The following is a 27,346-nucleotide window of genomic DNA, read 5'->3' as shown; positions in this document are numbered from 1 at the left end:
CCATCCACGTTTATCTTATAGTTCTTTTATTACAAAAATCAATTGTTTTTTCAAATTTTATATCCATAGTGCAGGCTGTGGAAGAACAGGTGCCATTTGTGCCATAGATTATACGTGGAATTTACTGAAAGCTGGGGTAAGAATAATTTTTATATAGCATTATATCTAATTCATCTGTTACGATTTTTAAACTTATGACTAATTGCAGTAAATTATGCCATACGTTTTGTTATACATGTTACTACTTTTTTAGAAGTAGCTTTGCTATGTAAGAGATAAAGGCAGTGAAAGGTATGAATGATGCATATTAGCATGAGGTAATACACTGGGCAGCAAAATGAACATATTGTCACTCATTTGTTTTGGATGAATTTATACCTACATTAGATATGTATGCTCTGCGTTGACTTTTCCAAATACTGCATCCCTGGTGCCTTTTATATTTATCTATGTATAAATATAGTCAAGTCAGTGAATATTTATGTCTAACTGGAAACATTATATAGTTTAGTGGTTAAGAATGCTGACTGGAGCTAGACCTCCCAGGTTAAAATTCTTGGCTCTGTCATTTACTAGTTGTGGGATCTTGGTCGAATTACTTTATTTCATTGTGCCATAATCTCTTTATTTCAAAGTGGGAATCATACCGTTAATAATTGAAGAATTAAGTAAGTTCTTCAGAAACTTGTAAAGTTCATCACTACTGTATGTGGCAGATAGCAAGTGTTCCATTTACTGTTAGTTTTTATTATAATCCTTGTTATTATTGTTGCTACTACTTCTGTTTCCAAGAAATTGGTTTTGATACCATGGAGGATATAAAGAAATAGCCTTCATTACAGATTTAAAAAGCAAAAGTCTCCTTATATGTAGATTTGGTTTATTTGCTGGTTCTATAGTACATTCATTTTCTATGAATTAGGAAGAAGTTTTATTCTTCATAGCTTTATAATTTCTATGAATATGTCAATCTGTCATATAAAATATGAATGATAAAATATTTATTTTCTTTTCCTTCTTCCTTTTATTCATTTAACTTTTTTTTCTCTGCCTTTCCATTTTGTACTTTTGCATGAGGAATATTTAAATTTTCAATTGTTTTTCAAAAAGCCTGCTGTTTGATTTTATTTTGGTATTCCCCCATTCTAATCATTTCCTGATACTCATATGAAATGAACAAAATTTAAGTGGCTTTATAACACATTTTAACATAAAAATCAGGGATTAAAATCAGGATGGGAAGCACTTGGATGAATACAAGCAGGCAAACATCTTGCCATTTCAGAAGGGTTGTGTATCTTAAATATCTTGATTGAGTTTGACATAACAAATATAATCTTAAGCCTTAGGTTAGGAATTGATATAAAAACATTTTGATATATGTCAAGACTCCTAAGCAGTGAAGCTAGAAATCATGTTTTAACTTTTCTATCTTTTTTATCTCTCCAAAATATTCTTGCTGATGACCAAGTTCTAATAATTCTGCCTCAGCAATATGTCTCAAATCTGTTTCTACTTTTCTTTCTTTTTTTTTTTTTTTTGGAATGCTTCAGTAAACCTCCACCAGTTTCTCCACTTTTCACTCTGTTGTTTTCCCTGCTACAAAAGTTACCCGAATATCAGATCTGCTCATGTCTGTATTTCTGCTCATGTCTACAATTGCCTATTGTAGTAGTTAAAATACCAGGTGTAGGAACTAATTCTGTAGGATTCACAATCAGTCTCCAGAGATGTAGCTGTCTCAACTGGTCCTCACAGAGACAGCCAGGAAAACCCTAGCCTATAGAATGAATTCAAACTCTTGATCATGTTTGTATTCTTATGCCAAGTAGCCTTATCTTTTCTCTTTTGAACAGCTCTCCTTCTTTCAGTCTTTTAGTCAGTTCTGTCTACATCAAACGTCTCTGTTCCCCAAATAGATTATACATTCTATGTGCCATGTTTGTGTTTATTTCTTTCATTTTTCACTCACATACCAATCAGAGTTGGTCACAGCATATTTACTCCAACTGAACTGCAACCATACTTTGGCTGGACATTTATCTGTCTCCGTATCTGGCTCACTAACTTGACTCCTGAGAGTCAAGATTAGTTCTTGGCTCTAGACAGTCACTGGTACATGATAGGTAGTGCTTAATAAATGTTTTCACTTATCCAGCTATATATAACGTCTGTATGAAAAGTTGAACACTGTCACACTGTTTTTCTGAATGGTTGTCCAGAGTTCATGTATTAAATTCTTTGTTTTAGAAAATACCAGAAGAATTTAATGTTTTTAACTTAATACAAGAAATGAGAACACAGAGGCATTCTGCAGTACAAACTAAGGTGTGTTTTTCTGTTTCACTTTATGAAGTGTATTTTTATAATTGCCTTCATTTTTTAATGTCTTTCCCTTGTTTATCATTTCATCTCCTTAATAGGAGCAATATGAGCTTGTTCATAGAGCTATCGCCCAACTGTTTGAAAAACAACTACAACTATATGAAATTCATGGCACCCAGAAAATTACTGATGGAGTGGTAGGTGTTCTTTGCATATTAATTTTAGAAAATTTACTTTTTACCAAGATGTGATATTTAGCTTTTTAATTTTCATCTTGTGTTTTATCTAATAATAAATATGTTAGTTATTGTTTTATTTTTTAAAATTCCTTTTCTTCCTATTTCAATCTCTACTGTGATGAATAATTTAATGACCCTAAAAAAAGTTAAATAATATTCTAAATAAAATATATTTATGAATTTAGATCTTAAAAATTATATAATTCAATATCATTTCAAGTATAGATTACTTTTAACAAATTAACTGTAGTTCTGTCTCCCCTTCCATCCAACCAAAGTAATTCTAAGTTGATTCTACATGAATTTTATTTTGTTTTTGTTCATCATGATATACAGTTTTGTCATTACTTTGTATGTGCTTTTTAATTAAGTGGAATTATAGGACCACAATTATGTCCCTTTGGGGCTTTAGTTCTTTGTCATTTTAATGTTAAAAGATTTTATTGGCTATTTTATTGACAAATGAACTGTTTTCTCACAGTGCTCTCTTTCTGCCTTTTTAAAAAGTACTCTTCTTACTTCCTCTATATAATCATTCTATCCTTGAAAGTATTGGGCCATTTTTTGGAGTTTTTTTGGATAAATTTTTTACATCTTTATTATTGAACCTAAGTTAACTGTCACTTGATAAACCAATTTAGCTCCAATAACTTAAGTAAAATGAAGATATTAGTGGTAACATTTATAACCTTTTAATTTTAATTTTTAATTTTTAAAATTAATTTTAATTTTTATAACCTTATAACCATTTAATTTTTTCCCCCTTTTATGTGGTTTTGGCAATTTCCAAGACTATTTGTTTGAATATCTTGGTGTTACAAATGAGAGATTAGTTAACCAAATGCTTATTACTTCACTGTGTTAAGTAATACAATATTGACCCATGGATTTGGGGGATAGTGTATTTCCTTTATTAAACATGTGATAGTTTCAGATTTTTAAGATTCATATATGTGACCTCATTCTTATTTCCTTCATCAACAAAGGAATCATTGTGCAACTGTGCCTCATGTATTATCACATCTGTTTTCTCTTTAGTTTAATTAAAGCCTGTTATAGCCTGTGCTCAACATAGCCAAATATTTTATAATATAGAGTAGAATGTCTGTATATTACTGTGTGTAATTTTACCTAACTTGAGACTCCTTTAAATTTACAAAAACTAAGTAGGCTACATTTTTCGTTAAACTTTATTTGAAAAATATTTTTGTTTTTTTCCTTAAATGCAATATTAATTTCAAAGTTCAAGTTTTTGTATTTCAGAGTTACACTACTTCCTTATTCCTAGGAACAAAAATATTTTTCATGTATGGAAATTATTTACATTAATTTTTGTTGAGATATACTTAACATGTAACATTACTTTCAGGTGTACACCATTGTGATTCAACATTTGCATATATTGTGAAATTATCACTATAATAAGTCTAGCTAATATCCATCATCATACATATTTAACAGAATTTTTTTCTTGTGGTTAAGAACTGTTAATTTGTATTCTCTTATGTGCTAAGTCATTTAGGTCGTGTCTGACTCTATGTGACCCTTTGGATTGTAGCCTGCCAGGCTCCTCTATCCATGGGATTCTCCAGGCAAGAATACTGGAGTGGCTTGCCATGCCCTTCTCCAGAGGATCTTTCTGTGCCAGGGATTGAACCCATGTCTCTTATGTCTCCTGCACTGGCAGGCAGATACTTTACTACTGGCACCACCTGGGAAGCCCATTTACTCTTAGGAACCTTCAAATATAAAATACAGTATTATTAATTATAGTCACCAAACTGTATATTATATCCCATGACTTACTTATAAGTGGAAATTTGCAAATTTTGACCGTTTCTCTCACTTTGGGTCTACCACTGACACCCAAGCACCAATCTGTTCTCTGTATCTCTGGGTTTGGGTTTTTGTTTTCTTTTTCCACATATGAGATCATATGGTATTTGTCTTTTCTCTGACTTAATTCACTTGGTATAATGTCCTCAAGTTCCATTCATGTTGTTGAAAATGGCAAGATTTCATTCTTTTTTAAGAACAAATGATACTTCATTTATGTGTGTGTGTATCTTCAACTTAGTGTTTTGTTTTCTTCAGATAAATATACAGAAGTAGAATTGCTGGATCATATGGTAGTTCTATTCTTAATTTGTTGAGGAACCTCTGTTTTATATAATGGCTGCATCAGTTTGCATTCCCACCAATAATACACAAAGGTTCTCTTTTGTTTTTCCCTTGCCTTTTTGATAATTACCATTTTGACAGGTATGAGGTCTTAGTATGGTTTTGATTTTCATCTTCCTCTTTTCACATACCTGTTGGCCATCATCGTGTCTTCTTTGGAAAAAATATCTTTCAAATCTTCTCCCATTTTTTAATTGACTTGTTTGTGGGTTGTTTTTTTTTTTTCTTTTGCTACAGTGTTATGCAAGTTCCTTAAATTTTTTTAGGTAATAACCCCTCATCAGATACATGGTTTGCAAATATTGTTTCCCATTTGGTAGATCGCCTTTTCATTTTCTGGATTGTTTGCTTTACTATTCAGAAGCTCATTAGTTTCATATAATCCCACTTGCTTAACTTTGCTTTTGTTGCCTTTGCTATGAAAAAAAAATACAGTTTTCAGTGTTGTATTTTTTAAAGCTTTTAACTGTATTTACGTTATCTCCAGAAAATGTGATAAATATTGCATTATTTTCATCTTTGTTTTTCTCATTACCTGATTTTTCTTTAGATTTTATTCCTAAAATTAAACTTCCTTTTTACTATACTGAACTCCACATTACAAGTATAATTTTGTTATAGTTTCTGCCTAGTAGCTCAAAGGTTTAAAAATCCCCAAGGAATACAAGAAAAATCATATATTATATGAGATTAGGTGAAATAACATACGATAGAAATAGTAGTTATTTCAGTCCTAGTCTCTCATCTCATTGCCTGGTTATATAGGAGACACATACTACATGCTTGCAACTTTAACTTCTGTTAAAGCTGACAGGGTGACTGCTGAATTTGCCATTGGACAAGGTGGGTTTTCTTATTTTGCAAGAGGGAAAAACAATTTTCTATAGAATCCATTCTAAGAAAGCAGTATTTGATAGCTTTGCCAAAGGTTGTGTACCATAATGTTTGGAACTGTATTTTTCAGTGGATGAATGGATAAAAAAGTGGAAAGACAAGTAGATAGAAGATAAGATAGTGTATCATTTTAGATAATTTTTTAATGTTGTCCTCTTAAGAAATCTTGTTTTCTAGGTACTTTAAAATATAAATGACCTGTTTTTTAAACATGTTTATATATGGTTGGAAACCACAAATCCCAGTTGGAGAAATGTGGGATCTAAAAAATTGGGGGAAATTATCTTAGAATTGTATGATGAGTAAAATGATTTGAAATATATTACTTACGTTTTTGAACCTATGCTCTGAGAAATAATAAATCTCCATTTATTATTTCTCTAACTACTTAATATGGAAGTTGAGGAATTAAAAAAAAAACTCAAAGCTCTATGTTCTGGAATTATTTTTGTAGAGATTTTAGTTTGAAATGCTAGTCAACAGTATGACTCTAATAAATAGTATTTGTTAGAGATATTTACAACTACAACTAAAATCACTTCCAGGAAGAGTAGGAGATCTAAAGAGAAAATTTATTTTCAGATTCAGTAGCATGGACTTGGGATATAGAAATACCTCAGTAAGCAAGTATCTCTAAGGTGTGCACACATGCCTTTTTTCTTGTATGTAAAAGATACTACCATCAGTTGATGCCAGAATTTTCAGTTTTAGGATTATTGAGTGACAACATTTTTGTTACAGTGTTGTTAACAATTATTGTTAATTTGTGTTATGATCCTGTTATGTTTATGTTGTACATTTTAGGATTGATACTATCAAATTCTGAATTTTTTCCTCACATGTGTTTTTTTTTTTAAGCACCTTGTTTTAGTATTTATTTCGTCCTGCAACTGATAATACATCCTAAGTTCAGTTCAGTTCAGTTCAGTCACTCAGTCATGTCCAACTCTTTGCGACCCCATGGACTGCAGCACGCCAGGCCTCCCTGTCCATCACCAGCTCCTGGAGTTTACTCAAACTCATGTCCATCAAGTCGGTGATGCCATCCAACCAGCTCATCCTATGTCTCCTCCTGCCTTCAATCTTTCCCAGCATCAGAGTCTTTTCCAATGAGGCGGTTCTTCTCATCAGGTGGCCAAAGTATTGGAGTATCAGCTTCAGCATCAGTCCTTCCAGTGAATATTCAAGACTGATTTCCTTTAGGATGGACTGGTTGGATCTTCTTGCAGTCCAAGGGACTCTCAAGAGTCTTCTCCAACACCATAGTTCAAAAGCATCAATTGTTCGGCACTCAGCTTTCTTTATAACCCACCTCTCATATCCACACATGTCTTACTGAAAAAACCATAGTCTTGACTAGACAGACCTTTGTTGGTAAAGTAATATCTCTGCTTTTTAATACACTGACTACATTGGTCATAGCTTTTCTTCCAAAGAGCAAGCGTCTTTTAATTTCATGGCTGCAGTGATTTTGGAGCCCCCCAAAATAAAGTCTCTCACTGTTTCCACTGTCTCCCTATCTATTTGCCATGAAACAATGGGACTGAATGCCGTGATCTTGGTTTTCTGAATGTTGAGTTTTAAGCCAACTTTTTCACTCTCCTCTTTCACTTTCATCAAGAGGCTCTTTAGTTCTTCTCTTTCTGCCATAAGAGTGGTGTCATCTTTAAATATTTGATTATTAGGCTCTAATTGTTATTTTTGTGGCCCTTGATACAGTTCTGTTATGTGGAAATATTAATACATAAAATAACTTCAGTGAAATGGGTGAAAGTGGTCAGAAGTTTTTTAAAAGTAATTTTAGTAATCTCTGCTTGAAACAAACAGTACACTAGAACCTAATCTCTGGTAGATTCTTTAATTTCTAAAATACCTTTCAACTTCAAAAGTTGGTGATTGTTTTAACTGGTAATAAAAGCAGCCAAAGAGAGCAGTACACATTAGGAGAAATGTGGTGACAAAAGGTGTATATATAAGAGGATCAGAAGATACAAAAGTACAGCAAACATTATTGTAGGTAAAAACTAGGAATCTAAGAACATTGTTCCGTTCTTAAGTCCAGTGAGTAGGAGGTTTTGTTCTTGCAGTGTGGGCATTGCCACATTGATTCCTTTAATTATTAGAAATTCAACATGCTCAAAATCTGACCTCCCCTAGAAGGTCTTTTCCTCTTTTGTCCCTTTTTGTTAGTGGCACTTTTTCACCCAGAATAAGGAGTCTTTAATGGCACCTTCTTTGCTTTGTCACATACAGTCATTTGCCTGGAAATACCCTTACTTTCTCTTCCTGGTCCAGTCCCACCTGTTCTATACCTCGTGCCTCTGTTCTCGTCAATGTCTTATCCACCCCTTAATGCCATTCTGCATGGTACATTCATATTTTCAACTTCTTAATATCTTCCCAACTATATCCTTAATATTCTCATCTATAACATTTCCTTTCTCTGATTTCCTAGCTTCAGTGTACAGATTTTACCACTTTATGATTTATTACCCTTTCACTTTTTTGTTGGATGGTTATATAATTCTTGAAGTTAGGGGCCATGTCCTTTGCATTTTTGTATCCTTTCCAATGCTTGCTGTTCTAAAATTGAAAATACAGGGAAAATGTACAGTTGGTGTGTTTGTGTGTGTGTGTGTTTGGTATTTGGCAGCAAAACCTGATTTGACATGACATGAGGCTATTTATGTTTTAATGACTACAAATTGCTGTGTTTCTGTAGGTTAGAAACAGTTACTTAACCTACTTACTGAGAATATTTATATAGATTTTGGTACAAAAATACTAATGAGTGTTATTTTGGGTATATGATTGTTTAATAGAAATAATAAGCAAATGAATCACTACCATATTAGGGTAATCTTTATGACGCAGAGTCTAAATTCTGGTGATAGTCAAGGATCTAAAAGTGGTAATGAAAAGTCCTGATTTACTTGAAGCAAAACCAGCTTATACTCGTTGTCTAGGTGTACAAGTCCTAATTTGGACAATAAATTGTATGGTCACCCTGTCTATAGCAGACATTCCTAAAACAGAAGTCTCCAATTTGAGAGTTGGCTAATGAAGGATGAAAACTTTCATCTCATAATGTAACTCTTGTTTTCATTAGAACAAGATACACAGTAAGATGCGTAAGACACTTCAGATGCATCTGATGTTAGGAGACGGGTACACTAAAATTTGCTGTAGAGTTAAAGTCTCTGATTCCTTTTGTTGGGAATACTTAGTGAAAAAGGACATTGGCAAGAAACTGTTATATAAAGAAAATGCCATGATGGACATGGAAGAGGTTCATTTGATTAAAAAAAAAAAGCAAACTACAGTTTCAGAGTTTTTAGTTGACACAGTTCATAGGGTCACAAAGAGACAGACACAACTGAGTGACTAACTTTTTAGTTGATTATAGTATCTAGAAAGATGTTTGTTTCTTGTTTGTTTTCTAAAATTGTCTAAGATGTAGGCAAGAGTGAAAATCATTCTTGTCTTCTGGCCCAGAATTAACACGGCCTAAAATGAGGTACTTTCTGAAGCTATAAACTAATTTAAGACAATGTTTTATATAATAATTTCACATCTCTATTCACAATCATAACTGAATACAACCTAAAGCTGTACTAACTCTGGATCATCCCTTTTAATAACTTTACTGGTCCATGTCACCAGTAAGAACCAAGTATATCCCTGGAGGCTCTGCCTGCCTCTTTTGGGTCCATTTGGTTAGGCAGTGATATAGGGGTTGTGTACCCTAGTGGAGTAGGCATTCTGTGTTGACAGAAGGATGGTGGAGCAATGAATGATTAAAGTCCGTTTCAGGACCTGCTTAAAAATAGTAGGTAGCAATATATGTCTCCAAGAAGTTTAGGACATAAGACTTACTTTGTGGTTCCCCCTCCCCCAACGTCTGCATGTTACAAATCTAGTGGTAGTAAGAAAAGATCTTCTTTGATCTTCATTTTCTTGAAACATCTGTTTCTCTGCAGGAGCACTTGAAGTATGTTGAAATGCTGCTGTATACGATTGACTTTTTTAGTAACTGGAGATGGACTTTTTAAAAAATATTTTTCTCATTGAATCTGGCTTTTCATTCTTAAATATAGAAGATATAATACCTATTTTATTATTTAGCAAAATTAACATTGTTTTAAAAATTCAAAAGCCCAGTAAAAAAGTTTATTTGAAACATGAGGAAGGAAAATTATTTTTCCCTTAACCTTAATGAAGCTTTTTTTCCTCTTGGCAGAATGAAGTTAACACTGAAAATATGATCAGCTCCATAGACCATGACAAACAAGATTCTCCCCCTCCAAAACCACCAAGGACCCGCAGGTATTGTATGTCACGTTTTGTTTGAAAGGATACTTACCTTTTACTTACTGTTACTAAAACAACAACAAAAATCTGAATATTACTAAGTTATTTTTTAAAATAACTTCTCTTATTCTTTTGTTTAGAATGTAGCATACGTATGGCAACGGATCTTTTAATGTATACTATAAAAAATTATTTTCAATTTAGATAAATTTTCAGTAGTATACCAGAACAGTGAACATAATCATGAATTGATTATAGCTCATCTTTTGATATGGTGCAACTAAAATTTTAGCTAAAGATTTATTTCAGTTTTCTAATAACAAGTATTAAGACTCTCAAATTATTTGCATGTTGAAGTTATATGAAGAGGTTAAATAATATTAGCAAAGATGAGTTAATTTATCACTAGATTATCTTACTTTCATACTAAGTGCTCATTTATAATAGATAAAAATATATATTCCTGTTACCCTTTTTCTCTCCCGTTTCTTTCACGTTAGTGCTAGGTCAGGTAGATGGTAGTTTGGAAAGAATATATGTAGTCAAAATGATTTTGTTTCAAATCCTTTTCAGCTGCTTACAAGCTTTGAAGTTGTAAGTCACTTAATTTATTTGATTTTTTGTTTTGTGTTTGTTTGATTGGTTCGTTGGTTTCTTTTTAAGTATTTTCCTGAGGAGTAAATGAAATGAAGTATATGAAAATGCTACATATAGGACATGGAACATACTTGGTTTTCACCAGATGTTAGTTTTCTCTTTACAATGTGGAGTTAAGATTGAGTTACTGAATTAAAAGGAGGCACAGTGGCAGATTTGTAATAATACTGTTGGGATGACTTTACTGTGTCTTATCCTGAGCATAGATCTGCCCAAACAGCTTGACCTTCCTCAAAGAAGAACTTCTTTGTATAGGATTCACCAATTTTTTTCCCCTTAAAACTATGATAGTAGTTGACTAAAGTTGGGTGAGGCAACTATGATTGTGTCTTGGCATTGAGTTACTGTACTTTATGAGATCCTTCTTTACAAAAGTAAAGCTTATAATAAGTAAGAAAAGATATAATAGTTATTTTATATTATAGTCTCTAGAATTCTTTTGCATCCTTTTATAAGGAAGATCAGGAAGCCTATACAGATGGTTTTAGGTGTCAGTGTTTAAATGCTCAGGGTGTCAACTGCCCACTAGCACTTCTCAGCAGTTCTTGTTTGATTTTCATTTTCGTATTTGCTGTGGAAGGTAGCCAGTTTAAACCTATAGAGATTGCCAGTTCTCTAACTTTTTTGTCTCCCGTATCAGTTCTTTATAGAGTCTTAAAGACACTATAATGACCTTAAAGGAAATTAAGAAACACTGTTTTGCTACACTAAAATCTTTTCATTTGGATTTTGAGATTGAGCCAAGGTAGAGGTCCCCAAAGTGTGCACTGATATTTGTGATTTATATGGTCATCTATCTCCAACAACAAATAGTGGTAGCCTCTTCCTAATTTTGAAGGAGAGTGAGTAGTGTTCTGAATTTTAAACCCTTCTCATATACCTTTTTAAAAACTTTGACTCCTGTTTTTCTTCAACAAACAAAAAGGTAATTTTTAAAAGTACTAAATGAGTGTTAACAGAAATGTTCATTCAGCTTACATCAGAGTTTTATTGGGGGATATATACTCAAATTTTTGTATGTGTGTGATTTTGTATAACACACTTAGGTCATCTTCTTTCTTATTCATGCAGTAGAGTAAATTCGGAGAAGGCAGTGGTACCCCACTCCAATACTCTTGCCTGGCAAATCCCTTGGGCGGAAGAGCCTGGTAGGCTGCAGTCCATGGGGTCGCTAAGAGTTGGACACGACTGAGTGACTTCACTTTCACTTTTCACTTTCATGCATTGGAGAAGGAAATGGCAACCCACTCTGGTGTTCTTGCCTGGAGAATCCCAGGGACGGGGGAGCCTGGTGGGCTGCCGTCTATGGGGTCGCACAGAGTTGGACAATGACTGAAGTGACTTAGCAGCAGCAGCAGCAGCAGCAGCAGCAGAGTAAATTGGCAGAATTTCATTGTGTTCCACAAAGAATACTTTGCTAACTGAAAATAAAATTCAAATAGCATAAGACTTATTTAAAAAAAAAAAAGTATACTTTGTTTTTTAGTATGGCTGCAGTAAGCAAGTTAATCTGTTCTGTAGATTATATTGGAGTTATTGGAGAAGAAGGCTTGTTTGTTGTATTAGATTTAGTCAGTCATATGATTCTGGTTTATAAATATTTAAATTGTAGATTTAAAATGAACAGAGCCAGGAATTATCAGACATTTGATAAAAGATTCTAACATGAAAGACATATCCAAATAAGCAGGGGAAAAGGGGACATGGATGAAATAGAGACAACACACAATGAGGGGAGGGGCCTGTCTGTTTTCTCAGTGCTTAATACTACAACCATGAGATGATAACCAGAGAGCCGGATCATAATAAAGAAGATACTCCTGGAAATTAAAAATAATAGCATAAGTTTTTAAAATTAAAATTTAATTTTAATTAAGGAAGGCTCAAAGATAAGGAAATTTCCCAAGAAAATGAACAGAAAGGGAAAATGTAGAGAAAAGATATTAGAAGATCAAACTAGGGAGTATGTCACATAGTAATAGTAGTAACAATAACTAAACCTAGCCATAGTCTGGAAGGAGACTGGAGGGGAATAAATTAGCAAAGTAAGTCCCTAGTATTAACATAAATGTTTGTATAGAAAGTTCTCAATATAATGGATTAAAAACTGTAATACAATGGATTTTAAAAAGCTAACACCATGAGATTGTGGGCTTCCCTGGTGGCTCAGATGGTAAAGAATCCACCTGCAGTGCAGGAGACCTGGGTTTGGTGCCTGAGTAGGGAAGATCCCCTGGAGGAGGGCATGGCAACCCACTCCAGTATTCTTGCCTGGGGAATCCCCATGGATAGAGGAGCCGGGGGGGCTGCAGTCCATTGGATTGCAGAGTCAGACACAACTGAGCAATTTAGCATGCATGAGATTATAGAACATCAAAGGTTTGAGAGAGAGAACCTGCATGCTCCAAGAGGGAGAAAAAACAGCTCACATTCAAAGAAACAGGAATCATAATTCTGATATAAAATTCTGAAGGAAAGTTATATCTAGTCTAGAATTATATTCCTTTTCCAAAAGTCAGTAACCTTAAGATATAATAATTATGTAGGCCTCGGGAAATTTGTTTCCTTTTTATAGTTTTTAAGAAGCAATTGGAGGGTATAACCCACTAAATCAAGTGTGTGTACCTAGAAAAAGGAAGGTGGGTTCTGGGAAGCAGGATCTTCTCTGTGGTGGCCTCAGGGGCCAGTGGTCCAAACTGAAGTGGGAAGATCAAGGTTTCTAAGACGGATGTCTGTGGTATTGATGGTTATGTGGCCAGTTATTGGCCTCTCTTGGTGGTTATTGACCAGTTGAGAGGAGGTGTTCAAATCTGCAGGAAAATTTGAAGGACTGAATTACTGATAATATATAGGAAACCCAAGGCAATTATTAGGGAAAAACAAGAGTTATGCAAGAAAAAATAGGAAATGATGCTATCATTGCTATGAATGATAGCTTTAGTCATAAGACTGAACTAGCCAAACATTAGTAATCTTAGGGAGATGGAGAAGACATTTACGTAGCTGGAAGACAGTAAAGTATGTGTGAAATAGAAAGATCCAGAATTAAGTTTGTGCATTTTATAATGTTTTGAAATATGGATGTAATTCTTAGAAACAGCAGTTTTAAGTTGAAACTTTAGGGAGGGAGAAATGGAGAGAATAGCATGTAATATACTACTGTATGTAAAGTGGATAGTCAGTGGGAATTTGCTGTATGACTCAGGGAACTCAAACTGGGGCTCTGTGACAACCTAGAGGGGTGGCATGGAGTGAGAGGTGGGAAGGAAATTCAAGAGGGAGGGGACTTATGTATACCTATGGGTGATTCATGTTGATGTATGGCAGAAACCAACACAATATTGTAAAGCGGTTATCCTTCAATTACATAAATTTTTTTTTTTAATTGAAAAAAGAAAGTTGAAACTTGATGTTTCAGGGTAACTGGAGGGCTGGGAGGGAACCGCTGATTTTTTATTAAAATTCTTAATATTATTTGACTTCTTGAAATAATGTTCATATATTACTACCTTGTTAAATATTTGATTTTCTTAGTTGGGCAAGTTTTAATTTTTAATTCATAACCACAGATTTTTTTTTCATGTTTTCCAGTTGCCTTGTAGAAGGGGATGCTAAGGAAGAAATACTGCAGCCTCCAGAACCTCACCCAGTGCCCCCGATCTTGACACCTTCTCCCCCTTCAGCTTTTCCAACAGTCACTACTGTGTGGCAGGACAATGACAGATACCATCCAAAGCCAGTGTTGCACATGGTTTCATCAGAACAACCTTCAACAGACCTCAACAGAAACTATAATAAATCAACAGAACTTACAGGGAAAAATGAATCAACTATTGAACAGATAGATAAAAAATTGGAGCGAAATTTAAGTTTTGAGATTAAGAAGGTTCCTCTTCAAGAAGGACCAAGAAGTTTTGATGGGAACACACTCTTAAATAGGGGACACGCAATTAAAATTAAATCAGCTTCGGCTTCACCGTGTACAGTTGATAAAATCTCTAAGTCACAGGAATTGAGTTCAAGAGATCTAAAAGTTGATGATATTTCCCAGAATTCCTGTGTGGACTGCAATGCAACACAGTCAAATAAAGATCCGATTATTCTACCAGAAGCATCACAGAAGAATTCAGACACACCTCCAAGGCCAGACCACTTACCTCTTGATGGAAAAGGACAATTAACGTGGTCATTTCATGGACCTGAGAACACTCTACCCATGCCTGATTCATCTGAAGGCAAATCCTCAGATATCCACTGTCAAACAATGAAAACTGTGAGTTCAACACCAAGCCCCACAATACAAGCTGAAACCCATGATCTTGCGGATCATCATGACAGCTCCCCTCTCTTCAGAGCACCCCTGAGTTTTACTAATCCTCTTCACTCTGATGACTCTGACTCAGATGAAAGGAACTCTGATGGTACTGTGACCAAGAATAAAACCAGTATTTCAACAGCAAGTGCCACTGTTTCTGCTGCCACCAGTAGCATTTCTACAAGGAAAGTATTACCAATGTCCATTGCTAGACATGATATAGCGGGAACAATACATTCAGGTGCTGAAAAAGGTAATAATAATAGTATCTACACTTAAAAATTTTTACTCTGTGCCAGTCAGTCACTGTTCTAAGCAGTTCTGTTATATTGAATTTATGTTTTATTCCACATATTACTCTGGAACATACAGCAAAATTCAATTATTTTTTATGCTAACTTTTTTTTTAAGTAAGCCTCTACCATTGGCTTTCCTGGTGGCTCAGTGGTAAAGAATCGGCCTGTCAGTTCAGGAGACATGGGTTCAATCCTTGGGTCAGGAAGATCTCTTGGAGAAGGAAATAGCAACCAACTCTAGTATTCTTGCCTGGGAAATCCCATGGACAGAGGACCCTGGTGGGCTACAGTCCATGGGGTCACAAAAGAGTCAAACATGACTTAACAACTGAACTGTAAACAACAGTTTTTCTTACCTTAGTTTCATCACATTGCATTTACCAGACTTTGTGTTTCCAAAATATTTCAGTTGTTGTAACTGAAAACTTTCTCTTCTTATATCTTACAATTCTTAGTATAAATGGGTCAAAGTTTCTATGACTGAATAGTTGGAAATGATTTAGAGAAGGTAGAATTACTTAAAGTGACACTGACATACTGGCTATTTAATTTCACCCATGTATGTTACAGAGAGTAAGGGATTCCCAGTTGCCTCAGTGGTAAAGAATCAGCCTACCGGTACAGGAAATGAGGGTTCTATCCCCAGGTTGGGAAGATCCTCAGGAGAAAGAAACCCACTCCAGTATTCTTGCCTGGAAGATTCTATCGACAGAAGAGTGGGCTACAGTCCTCAAAGAGTTGGACATGACTTAGTAACCAAACAACAAAAACATAACAGATATCTATTTCATTATCTTTTATGATCTTTTAACTACAACATACCTTTTTAAAATTGTTCTTAGTAAAGGCTCCTTTAAACAATGAGTTTAACCAAGGAGCAATATTGCAACTGCTTAACAGAATGAAAGTGAAAGGTGAAAGTGAAGTCACTCAGTCGTGTCCTACTTTTTGCGACCCCGTGGACTGTAGCCCACCAGGCTTCTTTGTCCATGGGATTCTCCAGGCAAGAATACTGCAGTGGGTTACCATTTTCTTCTCCAGGGGATCTTCCCGATTCAGGGATCGAACCCAGGTCTCCCGCGTTGCAGGCAGACGCTTTAACCTCAGCCACCAGGGAAGCCTGGGAAGTTTAATTCAGTCAGTAAAAAAATGGGATATTTCCATATTTAGTCATCAGTGCTACTGTTGTTGAATTAATGACTCTTTAAGCAATCTATGCATCTCAAGATAACACATGCCCTAAGTTCCACGATGTATTATTGGGTCTTGAAACTCCTCTTTACTCTGATAAAAATTACCATGATTGCTATCTTAAACAGACCATAAAGTTGAGAGCAAATATATAAACACAAAAGCTATTTACTGATAGATTATCAATGGTCTTTTACTTGTCCATGAACTTTGGTAGTGACACACAGACTGCTATTTATTATGTGCGGGCAAAGTTAGTACTGTGAACATGAAAGATGACTTTTTCTAATTCTGACCTGATAAGTTCACCCATACTGTGGTTCCTGTTTTCCTCATCTTAAACATTTTTTATTTATCATTTTCTTTATTTTGGGGATGTATCTGATAGAATAGATGAGAGTCTAAGCTAGTTTCTTAAATTTACTAAGAATTAAGCTAGTTCTTAATTCTTCTGCATTTGAGGGATCTTTAAAAGATACCGGTTGCCATAATATTATAACAGTTCAGCATAATTTAAAATTGTTAATATTTTTTCTCTCAACTTCAGGATTTGAAAAATAACTGCTAGGTTATAGCTACACAAGAAAATACATAGACAAGAAATTGTCATTTTTGGTTTTTTTTGTTTTAGTGTATCAGGCAGTGCAGTGTGACCAAAACTATGCTTAAATGACTTTGGCATTAAAGATTTTCCTGTAGAACATTCTGTGTTGCAACATAACTACAGGCATTTCTTTTCTTTTTGTTTGTTTTGATCACACTGTACTGGGATCTTAGTTCCCTGACCAGGACTCGAACTTCTATATCCTACAGTGGAAGTGTGGGTTCTTAACCACTGGACTGCTGGGGAAGTCCCTCAAGCAGTCCTAAATTTTAATGTTATTCATTCTTTACCGTGTCGATGAACCATTGGTACCAAGATTAGATTATTGTTTGCTTGTTTGTTTTAAAATTTGTTATAGAATAATTATGATGCCTGAAACAACCTTTTGCATAAGTTATTGCCTGAAAACAAATTCCTGGCTGTGAATTCTGATTTTAATATTGACTCAGGCCTCCTGAAAGATTTCTCAAACATGGCTATACTAGGCTCCCATAAAGTGCTATTATTTACAAAAGCCTATGAAAATGTACATCTCTGGTTAGCTAACATCTGAAACAGAATTTCATTACACAGAAAAGACAATTCAAAGATCCAGGGAGAAACATGCAATTGAGAAGCCAAGTATACAGTTAGAAAATAAAGTCTTAAAAATGAGGACTGTTACAACAGAAGAGGTATAGAGTTTCCAAAAGATACTTGATACTTGATGTAAACAACCAGACTACTTCCTGATTTGTTTACTTAATTATGAAATGACACCACAATGCCAAGATTGTGCATTCCTTCCTTCCAGTACCCATCTCTTCACTGTGAGCTGTTAGTAACAAAGGGGCAAGGGGAAATAGGATTAATACTCCAGACTGTTACTGCCAGGCAAGGTGGATAATTCTTTTGCTTGCTTTAACTTTATATGCAAGAGTTACAGTACATATATATATGTATGTATATATACTGGACTGGAACTTTACTCAGGAGAATCCGGGGGGGTCGTATTTTCTTTGGCCTCAGTTAAATAAATGTAGGAGGGACCAGAGTAATCATACCTGGCCTCATGCATGTTGAAAATTGAAAAGGCTTTTCTTGATTTTCACTCTCTTTTTAATGCATGTCCTGTCAAATATACAACAGCAAAGTATCAAGCACAGTTGTTAATATTTTTAAGGGTTAGGGGTACACAGAAATGTATCTTCAAAGTATGGTCATATGCACTGTTCACAAGATTTTAGGCACTAAATAAATAAACATTGCAAAAAATTTTTTTCCATGTGAATCATTTTACTGGACCCTTTTGAAAAATTATTTTTAATTGGAGGATAATTGCTTATCAATATTATGTTAGTTTCTACCACACATCAACATAGATCAGCTATAGGTATACATAAGTCCCCTCTCTTGCCCTAAAATTTATAATGGTTATATTTTGTGTATTAGAAAAATAACTAGCATTATCAATCTATTTTAGTCATGAATATTTATTTAAAACATGACTGAAGTACATTATTAAGTTGAAAATGAGTGGGATTTAAATATATATTTATATGGTCCACAGTATGGAAAAACTCATAAAAGGAGTTAAGCAGTTGATTATAGTTTGGGAAACACTGAGTTCAAATGACAAAGCTTCCCTTTGTGGACTCAAAGGATCATCAGCAGGCCCAGTAGAACAGGCACTTGCTTGCTGGCTTCTGTGTTGGAGATGCCTTCAAACTCAGGACAGTGTGGTTGAGGCCTAGAGGGTGTCAGGAGAATCATTGACATTTCCTCTGTGGAACAATGATGGAGGGTTTTGCTCAGTAAGCTTCCTCATTCTTTTTGATAATGAGTCTAGTGATAAGGATATCTTGTTTATTTTTTGCACTTTTAAAGACTGGTTCTCTTAGATACTTGTGACAGTGATCTTTAAGAATGTCAAAAAAGCTCTCATTTTGTTTAGATAACAAGTTCATTTTTAAATGAGTTAACATTTCTAACAAGTTCATAATTTGTCTAAATTTTATGTATTTAATATAGATGTTGATGTTAGTGAAGATTCGCCTCCTCCCCTACCTGAAAGAACTCCTGAATCATTTGTACTAGCAAATGAACACAGTGAGTGTATCTTCTGATTTTACGTATTTTATACTCTAATAATAAGCCCTGAAAAACATGGCTAATTATAATCTGTTGTTCTTGAGCTGCATAATTAAATTAAAAAACAGGTTTGGATTTATACTGATAAATGTTTTTAATACTTTGCATGAAAAATACCTTAAAATGGTGTTTTTATTTGCTAAGACTGGTAATAAAATGGCTGCATTTATGTCAAATACTATAATTCAGTTAAATGTAATTATAACAGTATATAATTTGTCTTTTCATTCATTAAAAATAGCACTTAGATGAAAAGACATATATTTAAATTCTGTTGTTGGCAGCGTCACTCAGGTGATGTTGAGTGACACTTGAGTCCACAAGAATATCAGTGAAAAGTGGGAGAAAGTGATCACATACATATTTCTCCTTCTCATCCTGAAAAACAGTTACAGAAACAACTTTACTATATTTACAATGTCTTGTGCTCAGTGGAGGTGCTCACTGCCAGTCTTACCCTTTGCATTTTACCAATATTTTATTAACTTTAACTGATTTTAAGAATTTTAAAATAGTGAAGCTGTAAACTTCACTAATACTAAATAAATAAATCTGTCATACCTGTAGATTACGCTCTGATAATGGAATTTTTAAATTTCAAGGAAGAAAAAATTGAAGGAATATTCTTCAGTTAATAAAAACTGGGAAAAAATTTAGTGGAAGTGATAATTTCTAAATATCGGTAGTATCTGTTTTAAAATATTACCTGAATGCAAGAAATTACAAGGATTAAAGATGTTAATTTTAATTGCAAGATTTTGGTTTTCTCAGATACATCTGTAAGAGCTGAGTGGAGTGAACTTCAAAATCAGGAACAGTCTGAACAAAAAATACCTGAAGTGAGTCTTTTGGGGATTAGAACAGCTATAGCTCAGTATTTTTGTTCTTTTATTAATTGATATTAACAGTTGTTTATTATAATAACTGTTGCCTTAAGACTATTAAATATAATTTTTGATAATTGTATCTTATGCTGTGATTTCAGATAAAAAGCCTATATAAAATGTGTGATCAAAAAATTTTTTAAAGAACATGACCATTACTTCAGAGTATTATTTTCCAAGCTGCTTTTGAAATTTGTAAATTTTGCCTTGTTTCAAACCATTTTGGAGGTATGAATGGAACAGGAGTTATAGTATATCCTAGAGTTTGTTCTTTCTATTATAAAATCAGGTATATAGTCTCTCCCTTTGTTTCTTCTGGTTATGTGAGGTTTCCTTTCACATTCAGGAAATGTTTTGGTAGCTCAGTATTTTAGTAATGGGAATGCTATTTTTATCAACATTAATATTTTGCATATTTTCCTTATATTTGAATATCTCCAAAATTGGAGTTTATCTTAAAATTGGTTAAAAAAAACATTGTGATATACTTTAACTGGTGCATAAAGTATTGGTAACATAATAATAAAGATATGTCTTATAGTCAGTAATATAATTTGATGAATACCATAGAGGCTTGGCAAAATGCACTTGTAGGCATGTTATCTCATCAGTAAATGCTGCAAGTTCAGTTTTCATCCAGAAGGAAAAATGAATTTCCCTGTCTTTTTATTCCCAATATAAAAACACATTAAACTTTTGACACTCTTAATTGAAAACACCATTGTTTTCTTTTCCTTTGACACTGAGAGTCAAAGATAGATATTGACTTATTGGGATATATACTCATAACACCACATTTTCTATACTTTGTGCATGAAAGGAATATACTATAATAGTTTTTTAATGTCTTCCTTATAGGGCTTGATAACCTCTGGAAGTGAAACATGTGGTAAGTTGTATTGTTCTTTTCTGCTATAAATTATATAGATTAAGTTACATAAAATAGCGTGTCTCATGGTGTACATGTTTGGTTATTTGTTTTGTTTTTGGTGTTTTTGTTGTTATTATTTGGTTATTTCTCCATGTGAAAAAATATATAGGATGACTACTGAAACCTGAATTATGTAGTGTAATTCTTTTAAATTTATTATTATACCACATATTATTATGGGTCAGGAGCATAACAGCATTTATTATCAGTCATTAATGGCTGATAGGAAGGAAATCATTTTTAGAATATTTTCTTATATTTAATTTCTCTTATTTATAAAAACACCTAGAATCTAGATGTGCCAGTGATTTGAATAAATGCCCAAAATTAACCTAGATGATTGAATAGGGTTGTTTTGGAAATTTTCTTTTTAGGACTTTCACATTTGTGAAGGCCATTTTCCATTGCATTATTTTTACTATCATAGTAAAATAAAATAGGTCAAGTTACTGTTCATTCCTTTAAAGGAGTAACCATGTGAGCGGCTCACCAAGCATCCTAGCCTATACAATTCCCTCAATTTATCTATCATCCCTGCCCTAACCTCTCTTCTGCCTCAGCTGGTGTCACTCTGAATCTGTGCCTAATGGGGCTCATTCCATCACATAAACTCTTTATTACTCTCTATTTACTTTTCTGAGGCAACGTATAAGGAAAAAGAGCAGAAGTTTTAGGGTCAAGCCTACCGAGACTGGAATCTTATTTTTGCCATTTTACTTATGATGTGGTTTTGGGAAGTGACCTAATCTTTCTAGGCCTCAATTTTCTTCTCTGTGAAATGCAGATAATAATAGTAACCTACTGTGGAGTAGGTTATGATTGTCATGAAGGTTTAAATTAAATCATATATACACAGTGCCCAGCACATGGTCAGCATTGAAATGGTAGCAGTGCTGTTATTATTATCTGTATTATATTACTACTGCTAGATCCCTGGGTCTTTTATTTTCTTTGTATCTGTTAACTCCTTTTGGTTTCTTTTTCTCCTCTATTCAGTCTAGATACTATCATCCATCACTTTAATCACACATATAATTATCCTTAACTTTCTTGTCCCTGACTCCCATGCCATCTTATTTTATCCCTCAAGATTACTCAGTACTGCTGGGGGACATTGTTCAGGTTTATAGATTGAGCATACAATTCTGGGATTGATCCACAATTGAGCCCTCAGCATTTATTATTTTCTAAAATCATGAATCCCAGAAACTCTTACTTCATCTAACCTTTTACTTCATTCAGAAAGTTGAGGCTTTTAATCTAAATCATCATTTCCTCATGGAAGGCAACCATGAACATATCACCGCCACTAGTTTCATCTACATGCCTCTCTTCTCTGTCCCTATACTTACCACACTGCTGTAATGATTAATGTTCTTGTCTGTTTCTCCTACCATACCAAGGGTTGGCAAACTACATCCCATAGGCCTAATTCTGCTCTTGGCTTGTTTTCTTATTCTGCCCTTGAGCTGAATAAATGGTTTTTACATTTTTAAAGAGTTGTTTAAACATAAAAACAAAGAAATGCAACATTGTAAATCAACTATACTCCAGTAAAATTAAAAAATAAATTTTATTGTTTTTTAAACCAAAATTAACTTTAGAAAATAAAAGCAAAAATCAATGAAGAATATGGGACAGAGACCATATGTGGCTTACCAAGCCTAAAATATTTATTGTCTAGCCATATATAGAAAAAGTTTTTCAGCTTCTTTCTAGACTATGAGTACCTGATGACAAGGATAGTGTGTCATTTGACTTGTATTCCAAGTTTCCGGAAAAGTTCCTTACAGGGGTATAGGGAATGTGATGGAGGTGGTGAGTGGTGAAAGAATGAGTCACAGCAGTTGATTTCTTTTGTTACTAGTCTTACACACTGGCAGTTAAATAAGTAAACTACAGTGTAAGCAATGCTAAACCTTAAAAGAATTACTGCTTTTTTAGGTGCAAATGTTAACTCCATTAATAAACTATGAACTTATTTGCTATTGATTTCCACAGAAAGGCATTTCAGTTGAAGTTAAAATAAGAGTCTAAGGAGAAGTCTCACATAGCAGAGGTACTCGCTGCAGATGTCTAGGTGCCTATAAGCACACCTATCATGGTTTCCTGTGTTCATTACCCTTGCATTTGCCTGGGCCTCTAAAATTATGATGCTCAAGAGAAAACTGCTCTTTTAACTATTTGCCCACATTAAAAGCAATTAGGGGAATTTTTTACATATTATACTACAAATGACTGTGATTAATAATGGCTTTGGTTTGCATTTTAGATCATCCAGCACGAGGTATTCATACAGAGACCTGTACAGAATGTCCACCTACTTTTAGTAATAAGAAAGATCAACTATCAGAAAGTCCAACAGAAGCCACAGAGATTGGTAATTTGTTTACAAAATAATTTTTAAACTATAATTGTGTAGTTAATGCTGGCAAGAATGAAAAACAGTTATTTGCCATCACTCCAGAATTTCCTTAAGGCAAAGTTTATCAAACTTTTTGCTATGATTTCTTCAGGTTTTTAAATGACACTTGGTAAGAATAAAACATGTACCATCAAAGTTGCTTGGAATTAATTGTAAAATAAATTTATCCTGTTTCATACTGAGATTAAAAACTAAAATACAAAATGCATATGTAAACAAATCTTACTTTTGTGTTGAAAAGACTAAAATATTCTAAATGTTTCTCTTATATTTTTATAGAATTGATTTTATTTTTATAGAAGAAGCAGTTATTTTCTCAACTATACAGAAGAAATTAAGAGTTGGTTTATGTTTGTAGATATTTGTTTAAATGCTAAATTCCCATGTGGAAATTTATTTGTTCCAGAAAAGAAGGATGTCTACAGATACGGTTGAATAGTATAAAAGTATTTCTGAACACTAGCCAACTATTGTGGTATTTTGCTTATAGGTTTTGGTAATCGCTGTGGAAAACCCAAAGGACCAAGAGATCCACCTTCAGAATGGACATGATTCAGGGAACTAAAAGACACTTTAAATTATACTGGAAAATTCAAGTGCCACTGAATGCCAGATTTATAGTATTCCATCTTAAAAATGTGGGACTAACAGCAGTGTAGATTGTTACCTTAGTGATTTTTTTCTTTTTCTTTTTTTGCTGGGACCATCTACCTGCCTTATATTACACTTAGGAAAAGTATTACATTTGGTTTATTTTGTAACTTCAAGTATTATTGCCTTAATGTCTCTTAACCCTGTTACACGCTGCTTGTAGACATGTTAATATAGTAATACTTTTTATGATAAATTGAGTTTAAGGACTACTCTTTTTTGCTAATGTTTTATCATGTATGCATTATTTTGTATATGTACAGGGCAAGTAGGTATATAATTTGATAAAGTTGCAGTTATAAAATATTATTAACAGAAGATGTAAGAAATTTCTGCATGGTCTAAATCTTTGTGTACCTTATTTGTAAATTATTTGCCCTGAAGTTTTAGAAAATAGTTTCTGATTTTTAAAATTGCTGGATTCATGCAGCCAGCTTTACAGGTTATCAGAGATCAAAGATTGTAATAATAATACATTTTGTAAATTGTAAGCAAAAAGTTATTTTTATATTATATACTGTCTAATTGTCCATCCTAATTGTCTTTGTTTTCATCTAGTCATGGAGATTCAGTAAGTGCCTTGGAACAATATTGAATTCTCTTAGCTTGTGTGTGTTACTTTAATATTTGAACTCAACTGGGATTAGAAGACTATCAAACTATATGTATGTTTCAGGATATTTTACCTGCCATTAAAAAAACAAAAACAATTTTACAGTGCCTATTTGTTTTGGTTTTTTATTCCTCATTTTTTAGAAAATTAGACTTTATATCCACCTTCCTGCCAGCTCAGTCTTATCTTTAAGTCATGTTGTGAATGGGGTTTAATCTCTTGATTAAAAAATAGGGAGCACCTTCTGCAGCAACATGGCTGTGCAGTTCTAAATATTTATCTTGAGTTAGCCCTGTGCATACTTATCAGCCTTATCATTATTGCCTACTGGGATCCAGGAAAACTCCAAACAAAGGTGCCCTTGGATAAGGGGAACTGGTTTCTTCCCATCCTCACTGCAGTAGAGGTCCTGTCCATAAGTACCAAGTTTGAATTTTGACATCGTGGATTGAAGTTGATAGACATCTGTACTTTCCCTCTGCATACAAAAGAGGGAAGACATTACAAGACTAAGGTGAGATAAAGTAATCATGTATGAATAGAAGGAGGATCATTGTGGAAGAGAAAATACTACTATAATTTCATGTCAATTTTTTCAAAGTTTAATAGTCTTAGAATTTCACATTTTCCTCATATATTTGGTGAAAAAACATTGTGAATCCAGTGGACCTTTGATATTCACAAGAAACAAACACCTCTATAGCATGTCATTTTCTTAATAAAATTTAAACTGAAATAAAGTTTAACTGAAAAAAATACTTAGTCTCCATACACTTTATGATTTATATAATATGGCACTGAAATCATTTGTAAGGACTTCTTTTGGGAAGGAGTTGCTTTGGAACACCTTCATTGAAGTACTTCATTGAATTATACATGTATTCAGAGGGTACAGAAAGTATACTAACCATCACAAAGTACACACTCCTATGAGTGTGACCACCCTCAAGCAGTAGAATAGCCACTGAGAAGCTTCCCTCTGGCCGTGTAAGATTTGTTCATTATGTACAGCAATTCCTTTATTCATTTTTCATTGCTAGAGTTTTGTATTGTGTGAATATATCACAGTTTGTCTGTTCTGCTACTAACAGACATTTGTGGTGTTTTCAGCTTCAGAAAATTATAAAAATCTTGTTGCTATGAATACTTTTTAATGTGTTTTGGTACACACATATATATATATATATATGCATCTATTGGGTATAGAATTCAGGAGTGCAATTTTTATAGAGTATGCATATATATTCAGCTCTGTAGATATGGCCAGTTTTCAAAATTGGTTGTTCTGATTGTTAGGTATTTCCCTCCCGACTAATGAGGTTGAGTACCTTCTTCGGTGCTTAGGACCATATGGCTGTTCACTTTTGTGAAGGACCTGTTCAAGTTTCAAAAAGATACTCTTTGGCATAACTACTAAAGCTGAGTACACACACATTCTATCATCTGACAACTCTGTACCTGTTTTTCTCTTTAGTTATTTGTCTTTTTCATATTCACTTGTTGGAATTATTTATATATTCCACATTTTAATCCTTGTGGGTTTTCCTGGGGTTTGCCTTTTCCCTCTATTAATGGTGGTTTTTTATTTTTAATAAAAGGAGTTCTTAAATTTAATTAAATCCAATTTATGAATGTTTTATAATTATTCTTTTTTTGTGTTCTCTTTTAGAAATATTTGCCCACCCCAAGATCACGAAGATATTCTTCAGTTTTCTAGAAGCTTAATTTTTATTTATATTTTTATTTTGTTGTTTTTATCTAAAACTGCAGAATTAATTTTTTTGCAGAATTAATTTTTGTATAGAGTATGAGGTAATTTATTTTTCCTTGATGAATCACTGTTTAATGTCCTTTCTTCATTAAATATATATACTCTTATCATCATAAGTTATATATTCATTGATCTTAGTCAATTGCTAGATTTTTTCTTTCTATTCCATTGCCTATCTTTATGTTTTAAATTCTGCCTTTTTCCGTCTTTAGCTTTCTCCCAGTGATTTTTATATTGCCTAGACAGTCCATAAAGTTCTTACTCATTTTTTATTTCTTATATAAAGCATATAATAAGTTTATTTGTATCTGAGATAAATTATTGCCAAATTCATCCTGCCACTTTATCTGAAACCTCTACCTTGTAGCTCATACTACAAAGACTTTTAATCTTTCCTTTTCCATTGTAGCACTATCGGTTACCTTTCTTTTGGAAGCAGTTTTTCACAAATAGTATTTTTTACTGTAGTATTTTTCACTTTATGGACATTTTTTCCTTATGTTGATAAACAGCAATAAAGCCCTAGTTGTATGTGAGTGGTGAGCTAGGCTCAGAGAATAGTTAAGTGACTTCCTCACAGGTAACAGCCTCGTAGGACATATGGTTATGTTTTTGCCTGAGCAAATTTATATAACTGTATATCCTCAACCCCTGTGGTCACTTAAAATAGCTGAATCTATGAAATCCTTTCTTTTTTAATTGTTTAAAACATTTCTTAATGCTATGGCCAGTGTCATTTTTTAAAATCGAAGTATAATTGACTTATAGTATTAGCTTTAGGTGTACAACATAGTGATCCGGTATTTTTATACATTACAAAATTATCACCATAATAACTGTAGTCACTGTCTGTAACCAGACAGTTATTACAATAGTGACTATATTTCCTATGTTGTACATTACATGCCTGTGACTTGTTAATAACTAG

General features: G+C 33.6%; 1 protein-coding gene across 2 annotated transcripts in view; it reads left to right on the top strand.

Annotated features, from left to right (window-relative positions):
• The window catches only part of PTPN12 (protein tyrosine phosphatase non-receptor type 12), an 86,332-nt gene extending 61,588 nt beyond the window's left edge, over positions 1–24,744 (top strand). For both annotated transcript variants that reach the window (XM_069587789.1, XM_069587790.1), the window contains 10 exons: positions 70–136; positions 2,251–2,328; positions 2,424–2,522; positions 9,880–9,965; positions 14,199–15,175; positions 19,024–19,101; positions 19,915–19,982; positions 20,886–20,916; positions 23,231–23,338; positions 23,874–24,744. In XM_069587789.1, coding sequence (XP_069443890.1) covers positions 70–136; positions 2,251–2,328; positions 2,424–2,522; positions 9,880–9,965; positions 14,199–15,175; positions 19,024–19,101; positions 19,915–19,982; positions 20,886–20,916; positions 23,231–23,338; positions 23,874–23,935 — 1,654 coding nt within the window. In that variant the 3' untranslated portion in view covers positions 23,936–24,744. The remainder of the gene's footprint in view (positions 1–69; positions 137–2,250; positions 2,329–2,423; positions 2,523–9,879; positions 9,966–14,198; positions 15,176–19,023; positions 19,102–19,914; positions 19,983–20,885; positions 20,917–23,230; positions 23,339–23,873) is intronic.
• The last annotated feature ends 2,602 nt before the right edge of the window (positions 24,745–27,346 follow it).

This window comes from Ovis canadensis, chromosome 4 (assembly GCF_042477335.2).
Source record: "Ovis canadensis isolate MfBH-ARS-UI-01 breed Bighorn chromosome 4, ARS-UI_OviCan_v2, whole genome shotgun sequence".
In the NCBI taxonomy this organism is placed as follows: domain Eukaryota; kingdom Metazoa; phylum Chordata; class Mammalia; order Artiodactyla; family Bovidae; genus Ovis; species Ovis canadensis.
The sequence above is the reverse complement of the archived record's forward strand: the minus strand, read 5'-3'. Positions and strand labels throughout refer to the sequence as shown.